The sequence below is a fragment of the Convolutriloba macropyga genome, chromosome 8 (genome assembly GCF_964194025.1).
Source record: "Convolutriloba macropyga chromosome 8, txConMacr16.3, whole genome shotgun sequence".
Lineage (NCBI taxonomy): Eukaryota > Metazoa > Xenacoelomorpha > Acoela > Convolutidae > Convolutriloba > Convolutriloba macropyga.
Window position 1 is genome coordinate 8,978,772 of NC_134475.1, and position 24,985 is coordinate 9,003,756.

The window sequence follows — 24,985 nt, forward strand, 5'->3', positions numbered from 1 at the left end:
TAATCGTTTCTGATCAGAATCACTCACGCCCAAATTTGTTTCTGATCAGACTAATTGATTGCTCTGAAGGTCGCTTCTGGTCAGCATATCTTGCATTTTTCAGGTAGTTGAGAACAGGCATTTCCGAGCTCACAAGAAAAGGGCGTGCATTCGAGTAAATCTGATCAAAGTTCATTTATGAAAAACATTTTCACCGCTTAAAAGTTTTTTTCACCGCATTCATCGCATTAAGCGCAAATCACAAACACTTAACGCAATTTCACCGCAAATCTTACTTTTTTAGTTTTTTTAGCGGTGACACCTCGACCCGGGTAAGTCTGACATCAGCTTGAGTGAGCGGGTTACCTAGAAGTCGATTCTCAGGTTGAGAATGGATTTTTGTCTTCTTATCATTTTTTGTTATATTTGAAAGGCAAAGAAATCTAATCTGATATGATCAATTAATTTGATATGGTTGAAATCGGTGGAAACAAAAATTTGTTACTCTCCATTGAAACTTCTGAACACGTAGGCATGTTCGCACGCTTTTTCTTCGGCAATCAAGCCATAAGTGATACCTGAAAACAAAATAGTTAGTAAAGAAAAGTAGCAAATATAATATTTAGCAAAAATCAGTTGTTTGGTTATTGTTTCTCATTATAATACAGAGATTTTTGGTGTCACTACATCTGGTTCTTCAATAAAGTGAATTCTTTGTTACATTTCGACAGTGAAAACAATATTAACTGTTCGAACCATCTTAGTGAGGGGAGAAATTACGCTGAACTGTTTTTTTTTGGTCAATTTTTAAATGTCAATATCTTCTTAGTAGAGAGCTTTTTAGAAAGCTTGTCAAGCGTAGAATATGATATTTATGTTTTCATATATTTTTGAAAAATTAGGTTTTTTGTCTGCCAAAGAGTCTAATACCCAATTGTAACTGGCGTTTTTGAACAGCCGCGCAGCAATAGCAGACGAGGCTAGTTTTGGTCTTATCGTTGATTCTTTTCAAGGAAAAGGATACCGAGCAATCAGGTAGGCGCAATCAAGTAAAACAAAAAAGTGCGCTCATGGAGTAAAGCTCACAAATTTTATGGCTCCGACAAAGTACAAGGTAATTTTTTTGAAAAAAAATTTTGAATTGTGCTCTGGTTTGCTGTACTTTTGTCGTCTTATCACTGAGTCTAATTGAAAAATGGCCTTAAATGCTGCTGTCTTAAGGAGCTATCAAGGAAACTATTTCCTCTGTCGGTTGATACCTAACGGTTTTTCGCCGTCAAAAAAATTTTTTTCCTTTTGTCTTTGTTTAAATTGATTTTTTGTTTGTTTTTTGTTTTATGTTAGTTACAGAACAGAAAGGTTTCAAATCAATGCTCAGGTAAAAACAAATCAAATTGACGTGCAAAAGCAGACATGTTATAGTTTCAGTTAAAAGTCTATTGTTTATGTTGGCTTCAACATTGTATTTGTGTAAAGTTAATTGTTTAATTGGAGTTGTGCCGATCTTCTTTCTTACTTTATAGTACCTCGATTACCGTATTAAAGGTTCAATAAAGTTTTCACGCAACTACTAAATGTCTTTTTGCATTTTACCTGTATTTTGCTTTTTGTAGTCGCAAGACATTCTGGTTAAATACAGGTCTCAGAGGCTTTCCATGGTTGTGTAAATGAAGTTTTTTAGATTTCCATTTGATAGCAGTTCTTATTACCCTGAAATTTGATAGTTTTCAGAAAGTACCAACCTAATTTAAACTTTCTCCTCCTTAATTTTTTGTTTATTTGTTATTGTTTTTTCTTCGTAGGCATCGGAAAAATTTCCGGAGGGAAGATCAATTCGTTCATTACATAATTCATATGATGCTGTTTTTTCTTTGTCATCATGTTAGTTTTTTTCAAACAGCAAATAGATAGAAGTAGCAATAGGGTGAGCAAGTCTCCCCGGGGGGTGTAGAACCCAAGTATTAAGATAGGGTATAGGAGGTATTTTTGAGAGAGGGTCTACACTAATGTATTAAGATAGGGTATAGGCGGCGTACATGTATTAAGATAGCGGCGCCACGTATTAAGATTAGCGGGCGCCACGTATTAAGATTAGCGGCCGCCACGTATTAAGATTAGTTATAGCGGCCGCCACGTATTAAGATTAGTTATAGCGGCCGCCACGTATTAAGATTAGGAATATCCTCCGCAATGTATTAAGATTGGGGATAAATCTAGGGGTGTTCCAGCGGGTGAGTAGTAAGGCAGGAGCAGACCAGGGTGATTTTCCGGAGCCACTTGTCACGTGATTTTAGAGGTCATGTAGAGATTAGCAGGGAATTATACATGCAGCGCGCAGGGGAATTGTACAGTCAGCGCGTACGTACAGGCGGGGAATTGTACAGGCAGTGCGCATTAACGGATAATTTCCCTCGCAGTAAATTTCAACATTTTTTTGTTTAACCACCGCAATGTATTAAGATTAGGTATAGCCGCCGCAATGTATTAAGATTAGGTATAGCCGCCGCAATGTATTAAGATTAGGTATAGCCGCCGCAATGTATTAAGATTAGGTAAAGCCGCCGCAATGTATTAGGATTAGGTATATCCGCCGCAATGTATTAAGATTAGGTATAGCCGCCGCAATGTATTGAGATTAGGTATAGCCGCCGCAATGTATTAAGATTAGGTATAGCCTCTGCATTGTATTAAGATTAGGCAAAGCCGCCGCAATTTATTAAGATTAGGTATAGCCGCCGCAATGTATTAAGATTTGGTATAGCCGCCGCAATGTATTAAGATTAGGTATAGCCGACCCTAAATAGCAAGATGGCGCAGCGGAAGCGTGCTGGGCTCATAACCCAGAGGTCGGTAGATCGAAACTAACTCTTGCTGATCTGGCATTGTCACAGTACTAGTGGACTTTTACGCGCTCACAAAATGGAAAAATGTTACATGAAAGAAAAAATTGAATTAAAAAGTACAAAATAACAGACACAGTACAAATTAGGCACATGCAAATACAAAATTAATCAAACGTTTACATGATGATAGTACAAAAAAAAGAGTACTAAAGTACATTTAGCCGAGTAGTTAATAAAGTCGACAACAAAAATTTGAGTAACTTACGAAGAATTTAGGAATTTAGAAAAAAATTACTGTCGACTTTATTACACTTCGACTTATTTTACATTAAATTTATCTAATTCACATATAATTACTTATAAAGTTTAAAATATGAACATCATGAACATAGTTCAGTTTTGTTTGAAAAAATTTAAATGGTTGAAATGCTGCAAATATTGTGTAAAATCCACACAAATTATCAGTTTTCTGAACTGGCTGTTGTATCATTTTCTGATGATTTATTCAAAAATTTGTATTTTGTGATTGGACGAGCCAAAGAATCAGCAAAGTAATAAGTTCGATTGAGTCGAGCAATCATTATCCAATGCTCTCCAGCTTCACTGCTCGGAGAAGTGTTGATGATAGCAAAGCTGAATGTGGGTAGTCTTGGAACACAATCTGCTGGAAACGATCCAATATAGCGGTATTTGAGTTCTGGGATTCGTTCAATAATCTGTCTCAGGGAAGTGTCATCCATGACAAACAAATTTTCTCTGCTTTATTTCGCAAGCACCATTAACACGCGGATTTTTAACTGTACAGTCAAGCTGAAAAGACTCATTCTCTTGAAAAAAGCAACAATCATTGGACTTTTTACCTTGCTCTAAAAAAACTTTGCTTGTCTTTTTAACCTTGTCAACAGAATTGTTATGGGAGTTGGGGTAGAATAAAATAATTATAAAAAAAAGTACCAGAAAAATTAGGAGAGGAACGTAAACAAAAAGGTTTGAATTAGTTCGCCCCCAGTTAACGTCCATTTTAAGAAATTATTTGATGAAGAGAATGGCAACTGGGTGACGATAAAATATAACCCAAAAATGTTCCAATGCAGAAAGCAATGATGTAGAACCCATAAAAAACTGAAAAAAATATGAAAAATTTTTCGTTAACGCAAAAACCTTCAGACATTTTTAGCAACCGTTCCGAACTGATCAATTTTAACAGTTGACATCCTTTCTCCTAGAACAATTAATTCTGTCACGCTTCTTAGCGGGCGATCGAAAAACATTTCTAATCGGATACTTTTACCGCTGAGCTCAGGATAATGAATATTTTCTCCAGCATCTTGAAGTGAAGTGAGATCAAATACAAGTACGTAATGGTTTTGAAATAGATTATGTGGTAACGCGGGAATCTCTTCGTTAAAATTCATTGCTTCCATTGTTGTTACATATGCCCTACAGTCATTGCTTGTATCAACTGATACTATAGCTCTACCTCCTCGAACAATTCTTAGTTCCCGTAAACCAAATTTCTGATAATGGAAAGAATTTTCTTGAAAATGTCCTGTGAATGCAGAATTTGTGTTCATCGCAAAAGCTATTCTTCTGATTGGAGCATTGTTAAAAACATTTTTCTGAATAAAGTGGTTCTGTCCTGAAGGAATAATAAATGGGTGTGCAATTGTTTCCATAAAGTTGTAACAAGCAGGTTGATGAGTTAATTGATATTTGATAGTCTGGTGATACACTTCGTTAACAACAACACGTCTTGTAAACAGGGAACAGTCAAGAACTTTAAGGGAGACGTGAGGGTTGTAGGAGATCATGTAAAAATTGGGTCTTGCATGAATCAATTTCAGTCTAACTTTTGTACTTGGTAGCAGTAATTTTTCACATTGGAACAAATCAATTGCTAATTTACCGTAATAAGTAGTTCCATTTTTCAGCAAAAGTTCTTCCTCTCGATACATAAAAGGGCTTTTCTCAAAATCGCTGGGTTCTTTTTCAAATTCATATCCGTGACAAGCCAAAATACCTTCATTATTTCTTGTGGAAGCGTTGAATTCATTGGAAATTACAGCTTTGTGTCCATAGAGACCATTTGAGTTGTAAACCTGTTGATTGTTCAGATACACCTCACAGTTGGAGAAGAGCGAGTGCAATAAATTGTTGACGTGAGTTAGATAATGTAAATCATCATCTGTGAAAGACATTCCCATATCTCCTTTTCCATGTTCGTCTTTTTTCATAAAGTCATCAAACAATCTTCCCTTTTGTAAACCAACTTTGATTTGAAGGTGGATATCTCTCATATCAAGATATATGCTTCTATCTGTTTCAAACTCGAACTCAATGCTGCTTTCATCCAATGAAGTACTGGGATAAACTTCTTGAACGTGAGAAGATTCAATTGGTTCCAAAACGGGAATTTTGTCAAAAATCTCTAAGCAAGAGTTCGTAAAGTGACCATAACGAAAGTTGCTATCGTTTGTTGATCTAGTATTCATTTTAGCTTAGAAAAAATATCTCTTCTAGCTCGACGACGCCGACTGGTTTTTGGGGGAAATCTTTGAACAATGCGACGTTACCTAACTTTTCCACCACCGAGCTGTTTACGTAATGTTTTCTTTCCAACATCTGCAGCCACAGATTTGAATTTTTTATTTCCAGTTAGAACATTTCCAATTTCTGGTGCAGCTATATGAAGCAAATCAGCACCAACTCTTTTTGCTGCTGGGACAACATATCTCCTCAAGAATGGAATAGCTGTCCTCCTAATTGTTTGTGCTAACGCTCCGTATCCTCTTCCCCTCTGTCTTGAATAACCACGAAAATACTGTAAATCACTATCAGCAACCATTTTCTACAAATTTAAATCTAAAAATGATTGTCAGAAGTTTTTCTAAACATTAGTACAACTCTTGTTGCACCAACAGAGTTGAAAGGAACTTTTTCAACATAAGAGTCCCGGAGCTCGAGTTTTATGCTGTGGAATGAGTTTTTTTAGAATTTTTTTAAATTGTAAGTTTGGAAAATTTTGATAATTCATGTTTTGTCCCGTTGATATGATATCTCCATTCTTAACTTTTGATATAAACGGAATGCATCGTAAAGAGCAGCTTTCGTATCACCCACAATATTGTATTCAACAATATCACTATATATCATTAAGGTGTGTATTCGTACAATGTCATAAGGGAACTTGGGAAAATGTGGACCAGCACCACTCATGAAAACACCCATACCATAAACAGCTTCTTCGCATCCAAAGACATGGCAAAGATCGCCACTAAAAATGACAAGTAAAGAGTTCTGATTCGGAAGACTCAAAGATATTCGCTGAGTAATTTTGTTAACGTGTATCTTGATTGGTGTTTTTTCATATTTTTCACGTTCCTGAATTTTTTTGTTCATTTCATTGACAATATCAGAGATCGAGGGGTATAGACCTGGATCAAGTGAGTAATAATCCGATGGTTTTGTATCTGGCGTTGCTTCATCTAGATAGAAGAATTTACCCTCTGTTATGTTTTGGTACAACGAAGGATACGACAGTTCTGCTATCGCTACCTCCCATTCTCCATCAAGATTAATTTGTTCAGGTAGAAAATTCGTAAACGAACTTAGTGTATTGTTTGGGTAACAATCAAACGACGCATTAGAAACCAACTCAACAGTGAAAGAACTCATCTTGAAATGATACACTTTGAAAGCTCTTGTTCATGAAATTTACCTAGAATTTCATCACCTTGTTCTCCACAAAGGTTATAGGTTGGTGGTTTAAAAGTAGCAACTTTAACAATTTTGAATTTTTCATTTGTGAACTGAGATTTATAACCTTTTCTGAATGGAATATCTTTTTTTGATATACGAACATTTTCACCAGCTTTAAAACGTGGTCGATTATATTGGTTAATTGGGTTTCTGTAAAAAATTGACAAAAAGTCTTTGTTTGTTACAATTTTTGGAGCTTTACCTGTTGAGCGATTAACTCTTGTGTTCATAGTTTTGAGAAAGGAATCCATTTTTCTCATGTATTTGTCACCATTTTCTTCCATATAGCGATAAATAATGTTTTTCAGAGATTTTATAGCTCGTTCTGCTACAGCAGCTTTTGTTTCACTTCTAGTAGAGTAAATTTTGATTTTCTTGTCCGTACAAAACTTTCGAAACTCGCCGCTAAACTCTGTTCCCTGATCAACCCATACTTTCGTTGGCATACTTTTTTTACGCAACATTTTTTTGAAAGCTGCAACTGCATCGGTAGAGTTTTTTGACTTCATTGGTTTCACACGAACAAAGCGAGAAAAGACGTCAACACATACTAATAAATACTTCACTCCATTAATACTATCCGATAATTTATCCATAAAAGCTAGATCGAGACACCAGATCTCATTGATTCGCTTAGCAAATGCTGGTAATCTTTTGAAATGTCGTGTTGCATGACGATACTTTGTGTAGGAATCTTTACTGTGTAGTAATTAGGCAACTTTCTTTTTGGATAACCCACTTGCCTTTTGTCGATTTTTAATTGATCTATATGCAGCTTTTCCATCTCTATACAGCCTTTGTAGCTTGGCTTTTTCAGATTTTGAAAGGAATCCAGCTCCCTCTGTCTTTTCTTTTGGCATCTTTGTTTATTACTTTTTGCGGATTTATTCCGGTAGCATCAAGTATTGTGTAATATATGTCGGGAAAATCAACGTTCTTTCTTTTTTGATGCAGAAATAAAATCTGCGAAAGCTACTTCTGTATCTCTTCCATCTAATAAAATTGTGTCGTTGAGAGATAGCTTGACTCGCGGTGAATTCAAAATTTGATCTACAATTGATTCGTTCTTTAAAGATCTGGTTTTGTTGCTGATTTCCTTGTAATTAGGGTTCAAATGTGTTGGGACAGAAACTGGTTTCTGCTCAAAAGTGTCCAACTTTTCAACTTCTAATTTGAATATTTGTTCGTAAAGGTGTTGATGAATCAAAACAAACTGTTCCATTTCAAGCCAATCGATTAATGATAGATGGTGTCAAAATTGATATGAGCTCTATTACTTTTCGTGAACTTAAAATTGCTCTTCTTTTATTTATTCCGGTTCTTTTTAGCACGAGTTGATGAATTTCGTCTCTGTACTTTATTACGTCTTGCTTTTGTATTTCCTGTAGTTGTCCCCCGAGAAGGTTTACTATGCATTCGTTCAGAAACTGAATGAAATCTTTTGGACAATTTCTTAGAAACGTTTTCTTGAAGTTCTGGGAGTACGTTTGGAACGTTATCAGCGTAGAGAGATGTTGTGTGTTCATCGTTCAAAAAAGTAATCTCTTCTTTTGTTTTAGGGAGAAAAAAAATAGTGGGAATAGAACCACTGTTTGAGCAAAATCTAAGAGATTCGACTGTTTTCGGAGTCAGATCAATGAGTAAGTGACCAAACTGGATTGAAGTAGCTTTTGTATACCAATCTTTTAATTGTGATCCTAACCCGAGCTGTTGACTAAGAGTGTTAATCTGGAGAACATCTCTAGGAGACTTGAATAAAACTATATGAGTATTTTGTAACTCAATATCTCTTCCCAACCTACTCTGATGAAAAAGATTATGCTTTATATATATTGTACTAAGACCTTTGTGTCTTCCAGCTGTCAAGATTTTGACAAATTTTTTCGAGCTTGAGATTTCCTCACAAGAATCATCAAAAATCAGCAAATACTTTGTTCCATTATTGGGTAGACTCTGAATGAACTCAAAGTCAACTCCTTGAATAAAATGAATGTTCTTAATGTTTTTGGACATTAGACCGTAAAGTGCTTGATAATGTTGATAAAAATAGTAAATTTCATCAAAATCGGGTTGAAAAGTTCCAATAAATAGCCAATCATGGATAAGATGAGATTTTCCAGACCCGCTTGGTCCCACCAATGAAATAGAAATGCGTTCCTTAGTAGAAATTATTTTGTTCATAGTTTAGGAGAAGGTAAAATATAACCGACTGTACTAGATAAGATAGCAATCCAAACTGTTGTTTCTTCAAAGGTTTCGGCAAGAGTTATTCTTACTATACAGCACGCTAATATTAACAAAATAACAAAAAATTGGGACAAAAAAACTACCAGAGATCTATTACAAGTCTGTCCAAAACATTTCCACGATTGTCGTTCCTGGTTATTATCATCAAAGACAAAATTACCTAAATTTAAACCGTTATCTGTATGCTCGGTCATTTATACCTTATTTTTAAGGGAAAATCAATTTTTTGAACGGGGAATGCAACTTCTGTCTGATTTCAAAAGTAGTAAAATAAAAATAATAAATTACAAAACGATCACAAATACAAATAAAAATTACAAATAGAAATTACAAATATTATACGTTATCAACAAACTCCAGAGTCCAAGTTCCGTAAGCATAAGCTTTCTTCTCTGCGCAGTGAAATGTCTTTTTGTGTCGATACGGATAATTGCTACAATCCCAGTCAGTATCCGAGTTATTGAGAAGTTTGGAAACTTTTGGACAACCAAGATCATCTAGATTCTCCACATCTTTACACAAGTAATTTGAGAGAAGATTATACTTCTCTAACCCTTTTGCAAAGTATTCTGTTGTAGTTGAACAATGTTGGTGAATGATTGATGACAACTCAGTGTATTCCAGTTTTCCATTGTTCCAATTAATCCCATGTAAGTTTTTAGTGTTCCACTTTGCTTGAAAAGTAGGTATATAGTCTTTGGGTGGGAGGAAACTGTATCCCAATACAATTCCATCCTTGAAAACACCCAACTCCTTGACAATTTTCCCTTCCAAGCACTCAACATCAAACACAACGAGAGACATCCTTTTTTCTAGGTTGAATTATTACAAAAATGATTAGCAGTCTAGCATTTTGAAAATTTGAGGATGATAAAATTTAATAAAGACACAAAAGATTAACCCAGTTAAATGTCCCAAGAAACATGAGCTTGGAAAATTTGGTAACATGTAACAGTATCCTGGACCTTTGTTTGTAGTTGCTTTAACCGCTCCAGCAGAATCGTGTAGTATAGCATGTAATCGAAAAACTTTCAATCTAGCAAAGAAGAAGTCTAAAAAGGAATTTCCATAACCAATAAGTCCTCCATGAGGAAATTTTTGGTTAATTTCCTCCAAATTTATATTCTCGTCCCAAATTTTACAGGCCGCTAAAAAACAGTTTTTGCGTTTTTCATTTTCGGGAAACATTGAAAGGATGCTTCCGTAACAATTGAATATGTTGACAAGAACGACAATATCCATCAACTTTGCGTTCCTTCATCCATGTCAATGCAAGTTTTCTTAAACTTCTCAATATAAGATAAAAGTGTAGGGAGATGCTCTAGTAAGTTCTCGTACTCTTCTCTTTTCAATTCAATATTTGTCAGAAAACTCCACTGATATCCGTTCCAACGATGTTGTGAAATGGTAACTTGTTGTCTATCTGAACGATATATAAGACTTGTTCTGCGTAATCCGTTGTGAATAACCCACTTAAATTCTGAAATTTGGGACTCTATGTCCAAATTTTTTAATTTGGGAAAAATTTTGAGCTTCAAGAACAGTATAGGAATATCTTTTAGGTTCGTAATGAAGTCTAACGTGAAAAACCTTTGACTTATCTCTGAGACTCAAAAAAATGTTTCTTGAGCAACCAATATCCCAACTCATTCTCAGATCAAAGATTTTTAAAATGAAAAATTTATTGTAGAGAAGACAAAGGCATATTACAAAATCACACAACAATTATTATTGAAATGTACATTGTTCAATGTTAGAAAAGTCATTCAAATTTTGAATCAGATCCTTGAACTCGTCCAAAGTGTAGCTGACATAAGTCACCTGCTTGAACTCATTGTTTTCTTTGCGACAAAAGAGCCGAATCTGCACATAAATGGAGGCTGGATTCTCCTGAACGTATTGAATGAAAGTCACATATAATCGTCGATTTCGTCCTATACTGACCTCTCTGACTATGTGACATCGTTGCAGCACATCCTCCATACATGGGTTCTTATCAAATTGAGTCGGGTGCTCTTTCAGTTCCAATTCCCCATTCAGGATATTGTTCTTGAGGAAACAGAATTTCTTGAATTCGTAATCTCCAATTCGAAGTTGTTGGTACTTCTCAAATGTTCCAGATTTATCTTTTTTGAAGACTTGGAAAGTTGGTTCGGAATAATTTTGTCCATTTTTAAAAATCTGGGACACAGTAAATCTCCCAAATCTTTTTGGGTTAGAACCAAAGTATATAAAATGGAACCGAATCAGTTCCAGTTTCAGGTTGAGAATCGGTAAACATAGACGGAGCACTCGAGTAAAACGGAGAGACTTTAGAGAGAGACATTTTCTCAACTTAATGTGACAGAGAGAAATTAATTGAATGATTTGACTTATAATTTTACTTCCTCTATTGTTTCCGATCACCTTTATTTGGTAATGATGTCATTATCCTTCTTTCATTTCCAAACTTAGTCAGAAATTTTAAGTTGAGCAAACATTTGAACTAGAGCAGCATATTTATCTTGATGTTTAGCACGTCTGTGTTGCATTAGCGAGTAATAGTATTTGAAGTATTTAGAACAAGTAAAACAACGGATTTTTCTGATTTGCTGTCTCTTGAACTGTGTCATTTTCCAAATGAAATTTTCGCTAGGTTTGAACTGAATTGCGTTATTTCCTTATACGGTAATTTAAAAGAATCACTCCAAAATCACTTTGGTTACAGAATGGCAGCGGTTATGTGTCAAGTTTTACCTGACTTTCATAAAAAATTTTGTGAGAGAGCCTTGTTGATTTGCGTATCAGTTAAGGATTATAAACCTTACTTGCTTACTAGTGAATACTCTGCTGCGTCTCACAATTACACTTTTTGTCCTCTGAAAAATTGTTCTTATCACATAATTCTCATTTCATCTTCCATTAATGAATTGCTCCAAAATTGGATGATTTGTCTTTTCAATATCAGACAGTGGACTGCTTATACAACTTATATAAACATCAGTTTTTTGGTCACACAAAGGAAGAAGCGGGACTTGTTTTCACCCAATTGAAGAGAGCGGGACAACATAATTCGGAAAACAAATCTGTTGAAAAACTACCCAGCGTGTCTAAGAAGAGATTGAGTAGAAAAAAGTTCAAAAGACATCTACTGAGAGCTGAGCAAAGAAATGCAAGCACACAAACATTGAGATCATCCTTCTTCGACCGAATTCAGTCACTTAAGAACTCAAAGTATGAGAGTGAATTAATAAAAATTGTTGATTGTTTACTAGATGGTCATGGAATAATTGATAACCCCATGTTGTACTTTGAAGTTAGAAAGTAATAAAGTGTTTGTACTAAAATGTTTTATTATTAGTGTATATTCTAAAAATCGAAATTTGAAGTTGATTTGTTTGTTAAATGTCGAATTTTCACACAACATTTTTTGTTAAAAGTCAAAAATAGAACCTCAGTTTTTTCGTTAAAAATCAAAAATGTTACCAAACTGTGCGTGCAAAATGTGCAATTTTTTTTCTCATTTTTCTTAGTTTTACGGTATGATTTTAAGCAAAAAACATAAATTTTAATCATTTTTAAAGTTTTGAATCTATTCTTGCAGCTTAAAAATCGGATTTGTAACAGTAATTTTTTCTTAAAAACCGAATTTTTTCTCGACATTTTTTGTAAAATATCGAAAATAAATTCGACAATTTTCTCTAATATCAAAATTAAATTCGGCATTTTTCTTAATTGTGGAAAAACATATTTTCAATAATAACCAAGTACTTAAATTATCAAGTAAACTTTCTTGTTAATCTTTTATTCTGGAAAACTTGAAAGAAGTAGTAAAAAAATTATAAAATTGAAAATGTAATTTTAATACGAAACACCCAAATAGTATTCAGCAACTTTATTATTTTTACGAACAAATACAAAATAGTTAACAAAATTGAACATAGAAATCATTCAAAAAGAGTTTCAATAACATATTCTGGTAAGTTCTGAATTTCATCACCGAAACCTCTTTGTCGCTCAATTCTACCAGGTAGTTGAGTTGAACAGTGACTGGGGTATTAGGTACATCACACAAAAAGATGGGGTTGTGAGCTGTTCCTTCCTCAATCGAAGGGGTTGTCATCGAGGGTGTAGTTGACATGTCAGTAGATCCATAGTACTGCGCTGGATCAAAGTTTTCCAGATCGTTAAATGACGTGGTGGTACTAGTATGGATACTCAACTCGCTATGTTCTCTATTATGAGCTCTTGAAGCTATTTGGAGAAGATTATTTTCCACCTCCGGGCCTGATACCTCACCTACGTCCGGTGTATTGAACCAACTGTTTGGAATTTGCCCTTCCTCCCAAGGAAATGTGTACTGAATTTTTCCAGCTACGTAGTTGGCAGGAAAATCAGATCCATTAACGTGAGGATAGTGGTGTCCACTGACAACAGCAACTTCGTGTCCCATCGCGTGAGTTCCGAGCTGATTCTCTGTGATTGGGACCTGTCCTTGATGATATGTATCAAACTGTTGTCGCTTGTGCTCAATAATGTGCCACACAGTAATGGGCAAAGTGATCAGAGACTCATACAGTCCGTTTGATAAATCTCGAACTCCTATCCGAGCAATATCCTCAGTAAAAGAAAATGAGTACAGAAGGTTATTATTTTGAACGGTGAACTCCATTTTGGAATAAATGATAGAAGAGGTTTTTGTTAGAAAGTGATGAGAATGGATGAAAAGACTCTTGTCGAGAACGTGATTAAAGCAATCAGTGGAGAGAAAATTATAAAGCAGCAAATTTCCTTTTTAGGAAGGGAACAGGATATATAAATTAGATTTAAACAAAAGTTAGAACTAAAGTAAATATTTTTAAATAAGAAGAAAGTGAATGTTGGAGCTCGATAGCAGGATAAGATGTTGAGTAGTTAGTATAATGTGAGAAAGTAGTGATGATGTTTTCAGAGAAGTTGGATCAAATGATAATGTCAAAATCAACAACCTCTTTATATAGTGTGCTCTGTCCAATCAGACAACAGTAACCAAAGATGGAAGATTTTAAGAGAAAAAGTGACGTTTAGCTTGAAATTTCTGGACGAACTGAAATTCAAATCCAAATTTGGGTAAAATTTTCTAACAAGGTAGGAAGTGAAGGATACATACAGGTTTCCGACTATGCTTTTACCTAAAATGGTCTATTTAAGTTGAAATGGGGTGACATATTTTACCAAAAAAGTCAAGCTTTGATAAATTTTTTCCAATTCGTCAAACTTCAGATCAATCTCCTGAAGAAAATGTTCCTTTTTTGGAATCAAATTTCTGTATATATGCGTTAGGTAAACGAATTCCGAACCTGATCAGTACTCCCACTGCATTGTAGTCGTTGTAATAATGGAAGTACAAAGCACTCTGTAGTGAAGAAGTTATTGTTACTGGTTCTGGGAGAGGAACAAAGTTTGTTTGTGAAATATTTCTGTACTGTTCCAATATATCGGGGACGGAGTTCAAAATGATCAACAATTCGTATTTGCTTAAGTGCAATTCTGAGGATAAATCGAAAGACTGTTTCGCAATAAACTCCTTATATTCAAATTTTTTAATAGAGAACGTTGCATACACAAGTCCTTTACTAAATCGGATTATTCTGTTGGATTTTGTGAAAATGTCCAAAAAATTGTAAAAAAAGTATGAATCTACATCAATTTCGTCAATTTTGTATGAATCAGGTATACCTTCTTTTCTCTTGTAAATCTTCTCCAATATTTGAAAGTCGTTTTTGATCAACATGTTTCACAAATGAGTAAAATTTCACGTATTAATCTATTTAAAAAAAATGTTAAAAGAGAGGATGAGATAAGCAAAACGATATCGTTAACTTTTACAACAAGTTTCTTAATACTAAAATTTGATTGGTTTGTAGTTTGTAATATAATCACGTTAACGTCAATTGTGTATAATTTATCTTCAATTAAAGTAGGAGTTTTCTTCTCTAATGTTTTAATATTATTGTAAAAACACATTTAGTTTTTTATCGATGAAATTACAAAATTAGTTTGTTTACAATAATATTTGTATTCTCTAAGTGAGCAAACATCTGACAGATAGATTTTGATAAGAAGTCTGTTTTGGGATGAACAGTATTGTTTTGTAAAGTAACACAAATCAGCAATATGACATATATATAGAACTTAAGATTTCCGATTTTCCTCCAAGGAATAAGGTTACACATTTTGGATGTTTTCTAGATTTAAAAACAATGTAGAATGTAACACTGTGACTGCTTCGTAGGAAGTTCTTGAACTTTCGTATTGCGTAATGTTACTAAAAATAGAAATTACGTCATTTCCTTATATGGAAATAATTAGTCATAAAAGTTGTTCTAACTAAAAAACCAAAAATTGTATTCATTCTCACTTTGTTATCAGATACAGTTGCTCGACAATTTACTTAAAATTTATTCAATTTATTTTGGATCACAACAATTTAATGCCTTCTCTTGATAGAAATCTACCTGTCAAATGCGCAAAGTGCGAGAAAATATTTGTCAAGCAGCAAACGGCTCGACACAAAAAATCGTGTGATAGTGGGACTTTAAAATGTCCCAAGTGTCCACATTTCTACAAAAAGAGGAAAGAGGACTTGAACTACCACCTTGCTAAGCATCACGTTCCTCATGAAAAGAAGCTGAGTACAGTGTGTACTATATGCTTGGAAGAATTTCCAAGTTTTTATTCTCTTCAACAAAATAAGAGAGGGAAACACGGAACATCGACCAAAGTTGGAACCAAGTCCAGCGGAAGCTTGAAAGAAGTACTAGAATCGGAAGAATTGGATAGGAACAACGAACAGTTACAGCTGGAACTTAGTGCCTGTCAACACTTCTTTGACAATACTGAGATGGAAAATGGGAGACATAGAGTATTCAATTTTAAACTGTCGAGACTTGATCCCAGCGAAATTAATGAAAAACTGAAGGAAGTGTTTGAAAAGCTTAACTGTGCTGCAAAAAAAATTATCCCTGGGATTTATTTTACGAAATGTTGACACAGACGAATACCGATACTTTTATGCTCATGAGAACAACACCTTCTTTGAGAAGTCTCATTTACTTTGTTCTAAGGGAGAATTAGTCTCACTTCAGGATAGAGTAGAGAAATTGGATTTGATTGAGACTTGTGCTCAAGAAAGGGTAAACACAAATTGGCGGTATGCACTAACTACGAATGTAACAGTTTTATGTGCTCTTCTCAACAATATCCCAATGGGATGTTTAGATGCTGTTATACCTGAACAGTTGTTGAGGAGACGCGATGTAAATTGTCTTGTTACGAATGGATACGGAGAAACCTACAAGGACTACCTTTGCTTGTTTAGAGCTGTGGCTGTTCACTTGTATGGATCAGCTGAGCTGGAAACAAACGCAGCTAAGTTGTTCAGTGACTTTCTCCACGAGTCTGGTCATAACGCAATTAACTTTAGAGGAGTATCAATGGATCACCTTGTGTTTGTTGAAAACGCTATAAAACACAACATTTTCATTTATGACATTGACATTGAGGACGGGGATTTTGTAGGTGAACTTGCCAGAAGAAGTATTGAGATGTACGAGAACAACATTAATCTACTGCGCTACAACAACCAGATTTGCTATGTTGATGATATCAACACGTTCTTCAAACGATTCCGCTGTCCTAATTGTGATACCTTTATTAAGCGTGCTGGTAATTTCCACCGTCACGTGAAATCTTGTAAAGATAGGATACAGCACATTTATCCGAAGAGTGTTTACACTTTGAGAGAAACTTTGTTCGATAAATTTGACGGTTTTGGAATTGGATATGAGGAAGAACAAAAACTGTTCAAAAACTTGGCTGTATTTGACTTCGAATCAATCTGCGTTCCATCTAATGAACTAGAAGATACCAATACAACTACTTGGATAGGAAAACATGAACCAATATCTGTGTCAATTTCCTCTAATTTATTACAAGAACCTATTTTCTTTTGCAACAGAGACCCGAGGACACTGTTTGTATCTTTTTTGAAGCATTAGAAGAACTAGCTAGCCGAAGTAAAGCAGAAATGTTGCAAAAATTTTCCTCAATTGAAAATGCAATTAAAAACAGAGTAAGTTCTATTTTCGAGAAGCTAAATGGAAGGAAAGATGAGAGTACTCCAATGTTTGAATTTCAATATATCGAAGAAGAGGAAATTGATATGTCGACTCAATTCCTCCAAATTCAGAAAAATCAACTTCTCGAACTACAACAACATTTTGAACGTTATGTCAGCATTTTACCCGTATTTGGATTCAACAGCGGGAAATATGATCGGAATCTTATCAAGTCTTATTTACTACCCTACCTCATTCACGAGCGCGATATTCAACCAACGGTTATTAGGAAAGCTAATCATTTTGCATCCTTTAAATTTGGTGATGTTCAGTTTCTCGATATTCTAAACTTTCTTGGTGGAGCAACATCACTAGATTCGTTCCTCAAAGCTTACAAGACAAATGAGACCAAAGGATTTTTCCCTTATGAATGGTTCGGCTCACCAAACAAAATGGATGTAACTTTGCTTCCCCCTTACGAATGTTTCTTTAGTAAGTTGAGAGATCACAATCCCTTGGAAAAAGAATTTACGGATTTCAAAAAATTGTTGAATAGTGGACTTTCCCAACAGGAGGCTCTGAAAAAACTTAGGTTGTAGGTAGTGCCCCCCTCGGAATTCGACAACTACAATTACCTGGAAAGTGTGTGGGAGCACGAACAATTGACAACTTTTCAAGACTTTGTCAGGTTGTATAATAACAAAGATGTTGTCCCGACACTAGAAGCGATGCAGAAAATGATGGAATTCTATCATAACAAAGGGATTGATATGTTAAAACTGGGTTGCACACTACCTAATTTAGCAAACATTTGTCTACACAAATCAACTAATAGCAAATTCTATCCTTTCGTTGAAGCAGACAAAGATTTACATGATAAAATACGCGAAGATATGACCGGTGGTCCCTCTATTGTGTTTACTAGAAAAGCGATTGTGGATCAAACCTATATTCGAAACACAGAAAACATTTGCAAATCAATTGTGGGTATAGACGCCAGTCAACTTTACCCCTTCTCAATGTGTCAAGAAATGCCCACTGGGCTTTACAGTAGATGGGAGTTTGATTCAGACTCTCAGAAGTTTAAAGCTAGACAAAATAAATCGAGGAAATTTGAGAACATGGTTATGTCGTACCTACAATCTCAGCGTCCTAACTGCACTATTGAAAGCTACTACACAACTGTAACTCAGAAAAAGATTGATTGTTTTAATGTAGACGGATTTTGTGCTCACTGTAAAACTATTTTTGAAGCAATGGGTTGTTACTTTCACTTTTGTGCATGTCAGGAAGCAAGAGCAAGCATGTCAGAGGAAGAGACTCAGAAAGGATTAAAGAAACGGGAATACGATGAACTAAGACGAGACTATTTGCGAAACAAAGGATATAAAGTTGTTGAGATATGGGAATGTAACTGGTGGGAAACTGTCAAAGGTGATGAATCTGTAAAAATTCACGTGAGAAACAATTCCCCATTCAAGCTACCTCTGACTCAAGAATCTCTACTTACAAAGATAAGAGAAGATAAACTATTTGGTTACGTTCAGTGTGATCTCGAAGTTCCAGATGGGTTGAAATACAAGTTCTCGAACTTTCCACCAATCTTTAAAAACTTTAATGTTAGTCGAGCAGATATTCGTGATTATATGAGGGATTATGCAATTGATAACGATTTACTCAAGCAACCGCAACGCATGTTAATTTCAAGCTTCAAGTTGGAGAATGGAACAGTCATAACACCTTTACTCAACTTTTACCTTAGTCTTGGGCTAAAATGCACCAAAATTTATCGCTTCGTTCAGTACACACCCAAAAAATGCTTCAACAATTTTGTCCAATCGGTTGTTGATGCTAGAAGAGTTGGAGATGAAAATCCTGAATCAAGCGTTGTAGCAGAAACAATGAAATTGTTAGGGAATAGTTCCTATGGTTACCAAATCATGGACAGAAGCAGACATACAGAGACAAAATACTTGAACGATGAAAAGACACACAAAGCTATCAACGGGAAATTGTTTAAGAGACTTAACAGTGTGTCAAAAGAACTATACAAAGTTGAACTTGTAAAATCAAAAATTGAGCACCGTGAACCGATAATAGTGGGCTTTTTTAAACTTCAGTACGCAAAATTACGTATGTTGGAGCTTTATTACAATTTTTTGATAAATTTTGCGATGTCGACACGTTCGAAGAGTTAGAAATGGACACTGACTCCTTATACTTAGCTCTAGCGCACGATAATTTGTACGATTGCATTCGTCCATCTAAAAAAGCACATTGGGAAACTCTGAGGGAACACGATTGTGATTATTCTTTCAAAGCTGATGCTGTACAAAATTTCTTCCCTAGAACTTGTTGTGATAAACATAAAAAGCACGATAAGCGTGAACCAAGTCTGTTCAAGAAAGAATTTAGATGTACTGAATTCATTTGTCTCTGTAGCAAAACATATTGTTGCTACGATGCCAAATCGGATAAGTACAAATTCAGCAGCAAAGGACTGAACAAACGAACATTGAAAGAGACCGGAGATGGACCATTGGAAAAATATCGGCGAGTGATGGAAGAAATCATCAATTTAACATCTACAAATAGATGATTTCGGACAATCAACCACTGCGTCGCTACCTATGAACAAATAAAAGAAAGGACTCTCATATTTTTATCCTAAACGAAAAGTGTTATCTGATGGAATTCATACTGTACCCCTGAACTTGTAATTTATTTAATCAATTTTCGTATTTTGAGCGCTCTCTGTTGTGTTTAAAATTAATTATAATGTACTTGACTAATACTGTGTCTGTCTTTTTGTACCTTCATAATTCATTCTTTTAAAAATTTTCAATTTTCTCAATTTTAGTGGATATAACTAACCTTAATACATTGCGGCGGCTATACCTAATCTTAATACATTGCGGCGGCTATACCTAATCTTAATACATTGCGGCGGCTATACCTAATCTTAATACATTGCGGCGGCTATACCTAATCTTAATACATTGCTGTGGTTAAACCAAAAAATGTTGAAATTTACTGCGAGGGAAATTGTCCGTTAATGCGCGCTGCCTGTACAATTCTCCGCCTGTACGTACGCGCTGACTGTACATTTCCCCTGCGCGCTGCATGTATAATTCCCTGCTAATCCCTACATGACCTCTAAAATCACGTGACAAGTGGCTCCGGAAATTCACCCTGGTCTGCTCCTGCCTTACTACTCACCCCCTGGAACACCCCTAGATTTATCCCCAATCTTAATACATTGCGGAGGATATTCCTAATCTCAATACGTGTCGGCCGCTATAACTAATCTTAATACGTGGCGGCCGCTATAACTAATCTTAATACGTGGCGGCCGCTAATCTTAATACGTGGCGCCTGCTAATCTTAATACGTGGCGCCGCTCTATCTTAATACATGTACGCCGCCTATACCCTGTCTTAATACATTAGTGTAGACCCTCTCTCAAAAATAACTCCCATACCCTATCTTAATACATGGGGTCTACACCCCCCCCCCCCCCGGGGAGACTTGCTCACCCTATTACTACTGATAGACATTGTGTTTTAGATTTCGCTGTTTGTCTTGTCTCATAGACTCAATAATTTCAGGCATCATCGGTTCTCTAAGGAGGCATTATTCAAATTGTTTAGTTGTTAGAGTTTTAAACAATTTTTAAATGAATACACAAAGTATTTCCTAACAGTATTTTTTTAATCAGTTTCGATCTCTTCCTAATTTGGTAAGGCAATATTGTGGTTCAGCAGGGTCGGAACATTACTAAGGGGCACAATTTATATACACACGATATGCAAACGCACTTTATATATATATATATATATATATATATATATATATATATCTATATCTATATATCTATATATATATATATATATATATATATATATATATATATATATATATATAAATATGTGTGTGTGTCTGTGTGTTTTTGTGCGTGCGTGCGTTTTTAATTAGGACAAAACAGATGAACAGATGTTTCAAAGGTTGTAACGTGGGACTTATGAACTAAACTTAAAAAAACAACGCGTATTTACGTAGGTATAAAAATTCTCACATCTTAACAATAACAATCAATCTAAAGCACACCTACTTTTATGTTTTTGGGCGATAGCAACTGCGTGTATTTGGGATTGTGAAAATGTTTGTATATTTGTGTGCCCGCGTTTATATGCGTGTTTAAGCTCTTCTCACACGTTCAATTTAAGATCTGACCTTCAACAGAGATTGTCTCCATTTTTATGCACAACTCAGTCAATTGTTGCTGCAAATCTTTCTCCACAATTGGCTCACAATTACTGGTCGACATCACGCATGTGCCAGAAAAAGTCGGTCGCACTTGAAAAAACTTACACTCCAGATTTGTTCTGCAGTGTTCAGGCCAGTCGTTGTTCGTGCACCGCTCCTTACATTTGTCTTTGTCCGTGTCGTTAACGATGCAAGCTTCTTTCGGATACATGTCAATAGCTCCTATATGGCTGGGACATATATCAGACAGTTCTCTGTTGCAACCATACTTTATTTCTGAAGCAAATATTCCATTCTTGAGATCATTAAAAGAATCGTTAGAGTTCTTATCGAGTTTAAGTTCTTATCGGTTTTTCCCGACCAGTGATTTTTCCGGTTACAGTATGTTGTCTGAGAGATGAACTTTCCTCTCAGAGAATACTGTTCTCTCCCCTTATTTTCAGGTAATAGCTGTTCTTCCTGTTTATTACTTTTCCAGAAACAGTATTTTTCAGCTCCTGGTTACTTTTCCGGTAACAGTTTTTCTTTCCTCTCAGTTGTGACCTTTCATCTAATTTTTTTTCCTAGTTACAGTACACTCTGTCTCCAACCATGACTTCTCGAGTAACGGTATTTTGTCCGAATCAACGACTTTCTCAAAAACGCTGCTTTTCACCACCAGCCGTGCTTTTCCAGTGACAATAAAATGTCTCCATCCCTGACTCTTCCAGTCACAAGATTTTACCCCAAGCAACGATTCTTCTAGCAACGGTATTTTGTTACCTCATAAAATTCTAGTAACAGTATTTTGTCCAAATAATGAATTTTCGTCGAACAAGCTTTTTTCCCTCGTGACATATCCAGTAAAAGTATTTCGTCCCTCATCGTGAATTTTTCAGTAACAGTATTTTCTCAATAACCATGAAATTTTCAGTTTCAGTAGTTTTCGTTTTTTTGACGGCATATTGTTTTCAACTATGACTTTTTCAGTAACCGGTTTTTTTGAACTTGAATTTTTGTTTTAGTATTTTGTCTCACTTTTGAAGTTTGCTCTATTAATGTTTTGCTACCCCCGGAAATAACCAGTAACAGAATTCTGTCCCGTCTGAAATTCTTTCCTCTAACGTTTTGTCACCGCGGTTTTTTACAGATACAGCTTTTTGTTTCCCAATGAACTGTCTGTTAACAGTTCTTAGGCCCCAATTCTGAGATTTCATTTAACAGGTTTTTTCCCAGTGGCTTTACCAGCATCAGTTTTGTTTGTCTCCAAAGGTAAATTTTCCCACTCCTAACTATTCTGATGATCGTAGTTTCTCTACCCATATCAGTTAATCATCAGAACTTTGTCAACAGTGATACTTCCAGTAACAGGATTTTCGTCCAGCCTAAGACGTTTCAACTAACTGTTTTTTTTGTCCCCAGTTTGACGGTTTTAGTATTTTGTCATCACCTATGTTTTTTCACAAATAGTAATTGGGTCCCAGCATCGACGATTCCTCTTGCAGTTTTTTTTGCTGTAACTTTTCGGATCATTTCAGTTCGTGCCCCTCAGTACGTTATGCGCCCCTCCCAGTTACACCCAGTTACAGAGCACGTGCCATTACATAGTAATGCATTATTTTACAAGAAATTGTCCTTCAGTGAGTTCTCCAATATGAGTTTTTTGTCCTACCCATGATTTTTCAAGTATCACCATCCTGATTTGTCCAGTAACAGTATGTTCTCTATGCTGTGAAGTTTCCTCTAACCGTGTTATATTCTCGTAATTTTAAAATAAATGTCTAGTGCCCAAAACGTGATTTTTCGAGTAATAATATTTTGTCTACAAAGACCTTATTCTAGATACAGTGTGTTTTTTACTCTAAGTTTTCCAGTAATAGTATCTTGACCCACACCTCGTACTTTTTCTTTAAATGTGTTTTGTCTTTGCCCCTGGTGTTTCCAGGAACAGTAATTTTTCCCGCCTAATATATTTCGTCTAAAACTAGTTTTCCAGTGTCAGTATTTTGTCTTCATTTGTGAATTTTTTCTGATGACAAAGTATTTGTCCTGGAGTGATTCTTCGAGTATGAATATGGAGACTTTTTCAGTAGCAGAATTTTTGAACTGTGATTTTTCCAAAAAATAGTGTTTTGTCATACAGTGAATTTACCACTAACAGTGTTTCGTCTCACCTGTGATATTTCCGCTACAGAATTTCGTTCTCCTTGACTTATCCAGTAACTTTATTTTGTCACTAAACATGACTTTGTCCTTAAAAGTATTTTGTTACTTTCCATGACCATTTCAGTACCTTTTTTGTCCCCAACAGCGACTGCTCTAATTTCAGTTTATTGTCTCTGCCCACGTTTTTTTCCAGTAACTTTTGTCCCTATAAGTGGCTTTAACAACAGTTTTCTATCCTGCCTTTGACTTTTCCCTATCTAATTTTTTTTGCCCGTTACTTTTTCGGTAACATTTTTTGCGACCTTTGAATTTTGCGGTGACCTCTGACATTATTATTTCTTACTGTTCAAGCATTAGTATTTTGTCTCCGTTCGTGTAATTTATTGTGATATGTTTTTGTCTGTAACTCAATTTGTTGCTTCTACCAATGACCTTTGTAAGACCATTATTTTGTACCCTGTTTGATATTTCCTCTAAAATTTTTGTTAGATCGCGACTGAACCATTATCAGTAATTTTGCCTTGTTTTTTCCAGAGACAGTATTTTTCTTCCCCTTGAATTTACTAGTCTACTATAGTCTTTTGTGTCTGTGGTGACAACTCCTCAAATAGTATTTCCCCTCGATTTTTCCAGCAGTAGCAAATTGTCCCTACCCGCATCTTTATGAGAAACGGTTTTTTGTCGCAACTAAGGTTTACAGTAAGAGTTTTTTTTCCCATATTGACATTTCCTCCAAGATTTCTTTGTTCACGCGTGACGTTCCAATATTCATTTTCCTCGCCAATTTTTTCCATTAACAGTAGCCTTTTCATCTTATTTTTTCTTTTAAAAATATTTTTGTACAGCAAGAAATGGGAGATTTGAAAATAAGTTTGTAAGCCTTAATTGTATCAAATGTTTGAAAGCTGTCTGTTTTTATTCATTTGATCCTGCAATGAAACGAACAACGACCATGGAAATGAATGGAAAATTTGGTGCGTCACATTAACATTGGTACTTTTTACATACAGCGGAGACTATTTGAAGGGGGAATCTGGCTTCCTTTGAAAAAGATGGGAACGAAACTCGCATCTATACGACTAAATATTACCGCGAAAATCATCAAGTTAAGATTATAGGTAAAAGTGGAGATTTTTTAACACAATGCTAGAAAATAGCAGTAAAGAAGAGTTTTTTTCACTTACTCATAGACATTGATCCTGAAAACTATTGGTGGCCCGCGATATTACTCACTATGCCTATTTTTGTGGCCTAGTTCAGTAATTTTTTTTCATCTTAGGTGGCAATAATAACACTGCTGACATTACACATCTAGTAAAAACACTAAAAGAAGAGCTACTTCACGTATCTTTGATCTTTGTTCCAAAATGATATTGCCTAATATGAACCTTTTTTGCCCGTTCCAACATTTTTTTCTCTGGTGAGGGCAAGTAACACCGCAGAAACACATATTTTTGGCATATCAGAATAAAAGGAGCGAACTGTTACTGATTGTTAAAATGCCCCATGAGGTATGCAAACAAACACAAAAACTTTTTCAACCTTGATTATTTATATATATATACATATATATATATATATATATATATATATATATATATATATATATATATATATATATATATATATATATATAACAGATATATAACAGAATAATATATAACAGAG

The 24,985-nt window shown here is 35.1% G+C and overlaps 1 protein-coding gene across 1 annotated transcript in view; it reads right to left on the bottom strand.

Moving 5' to 3' along the window:
- Positions 1–480: 480 nt before the first annotated feature.
- Positions 481–24,985, bottom strand: part of LOC142344357 (uncharacterized) — a 37,808-nt gene continuing 13,303 nt past the window's right edge. The window contains exons 2-4 of the mRNA XM_075395945.1: positions 23,326–23,404; positions 21,140–21,448; positions 481–557 (exon numbers count right to left, since the gene is read on the bottom strand). Coding sequence (XP_075252060.1) covers positions 481–557; positions 21,140–21,448; positions 23,326–23,404 — 465 coding nt within the window. The remainder of the gene's footprint in view (positions 558–21,139; positions 21,449–23,325; positions 23,405–24,985) is intronic.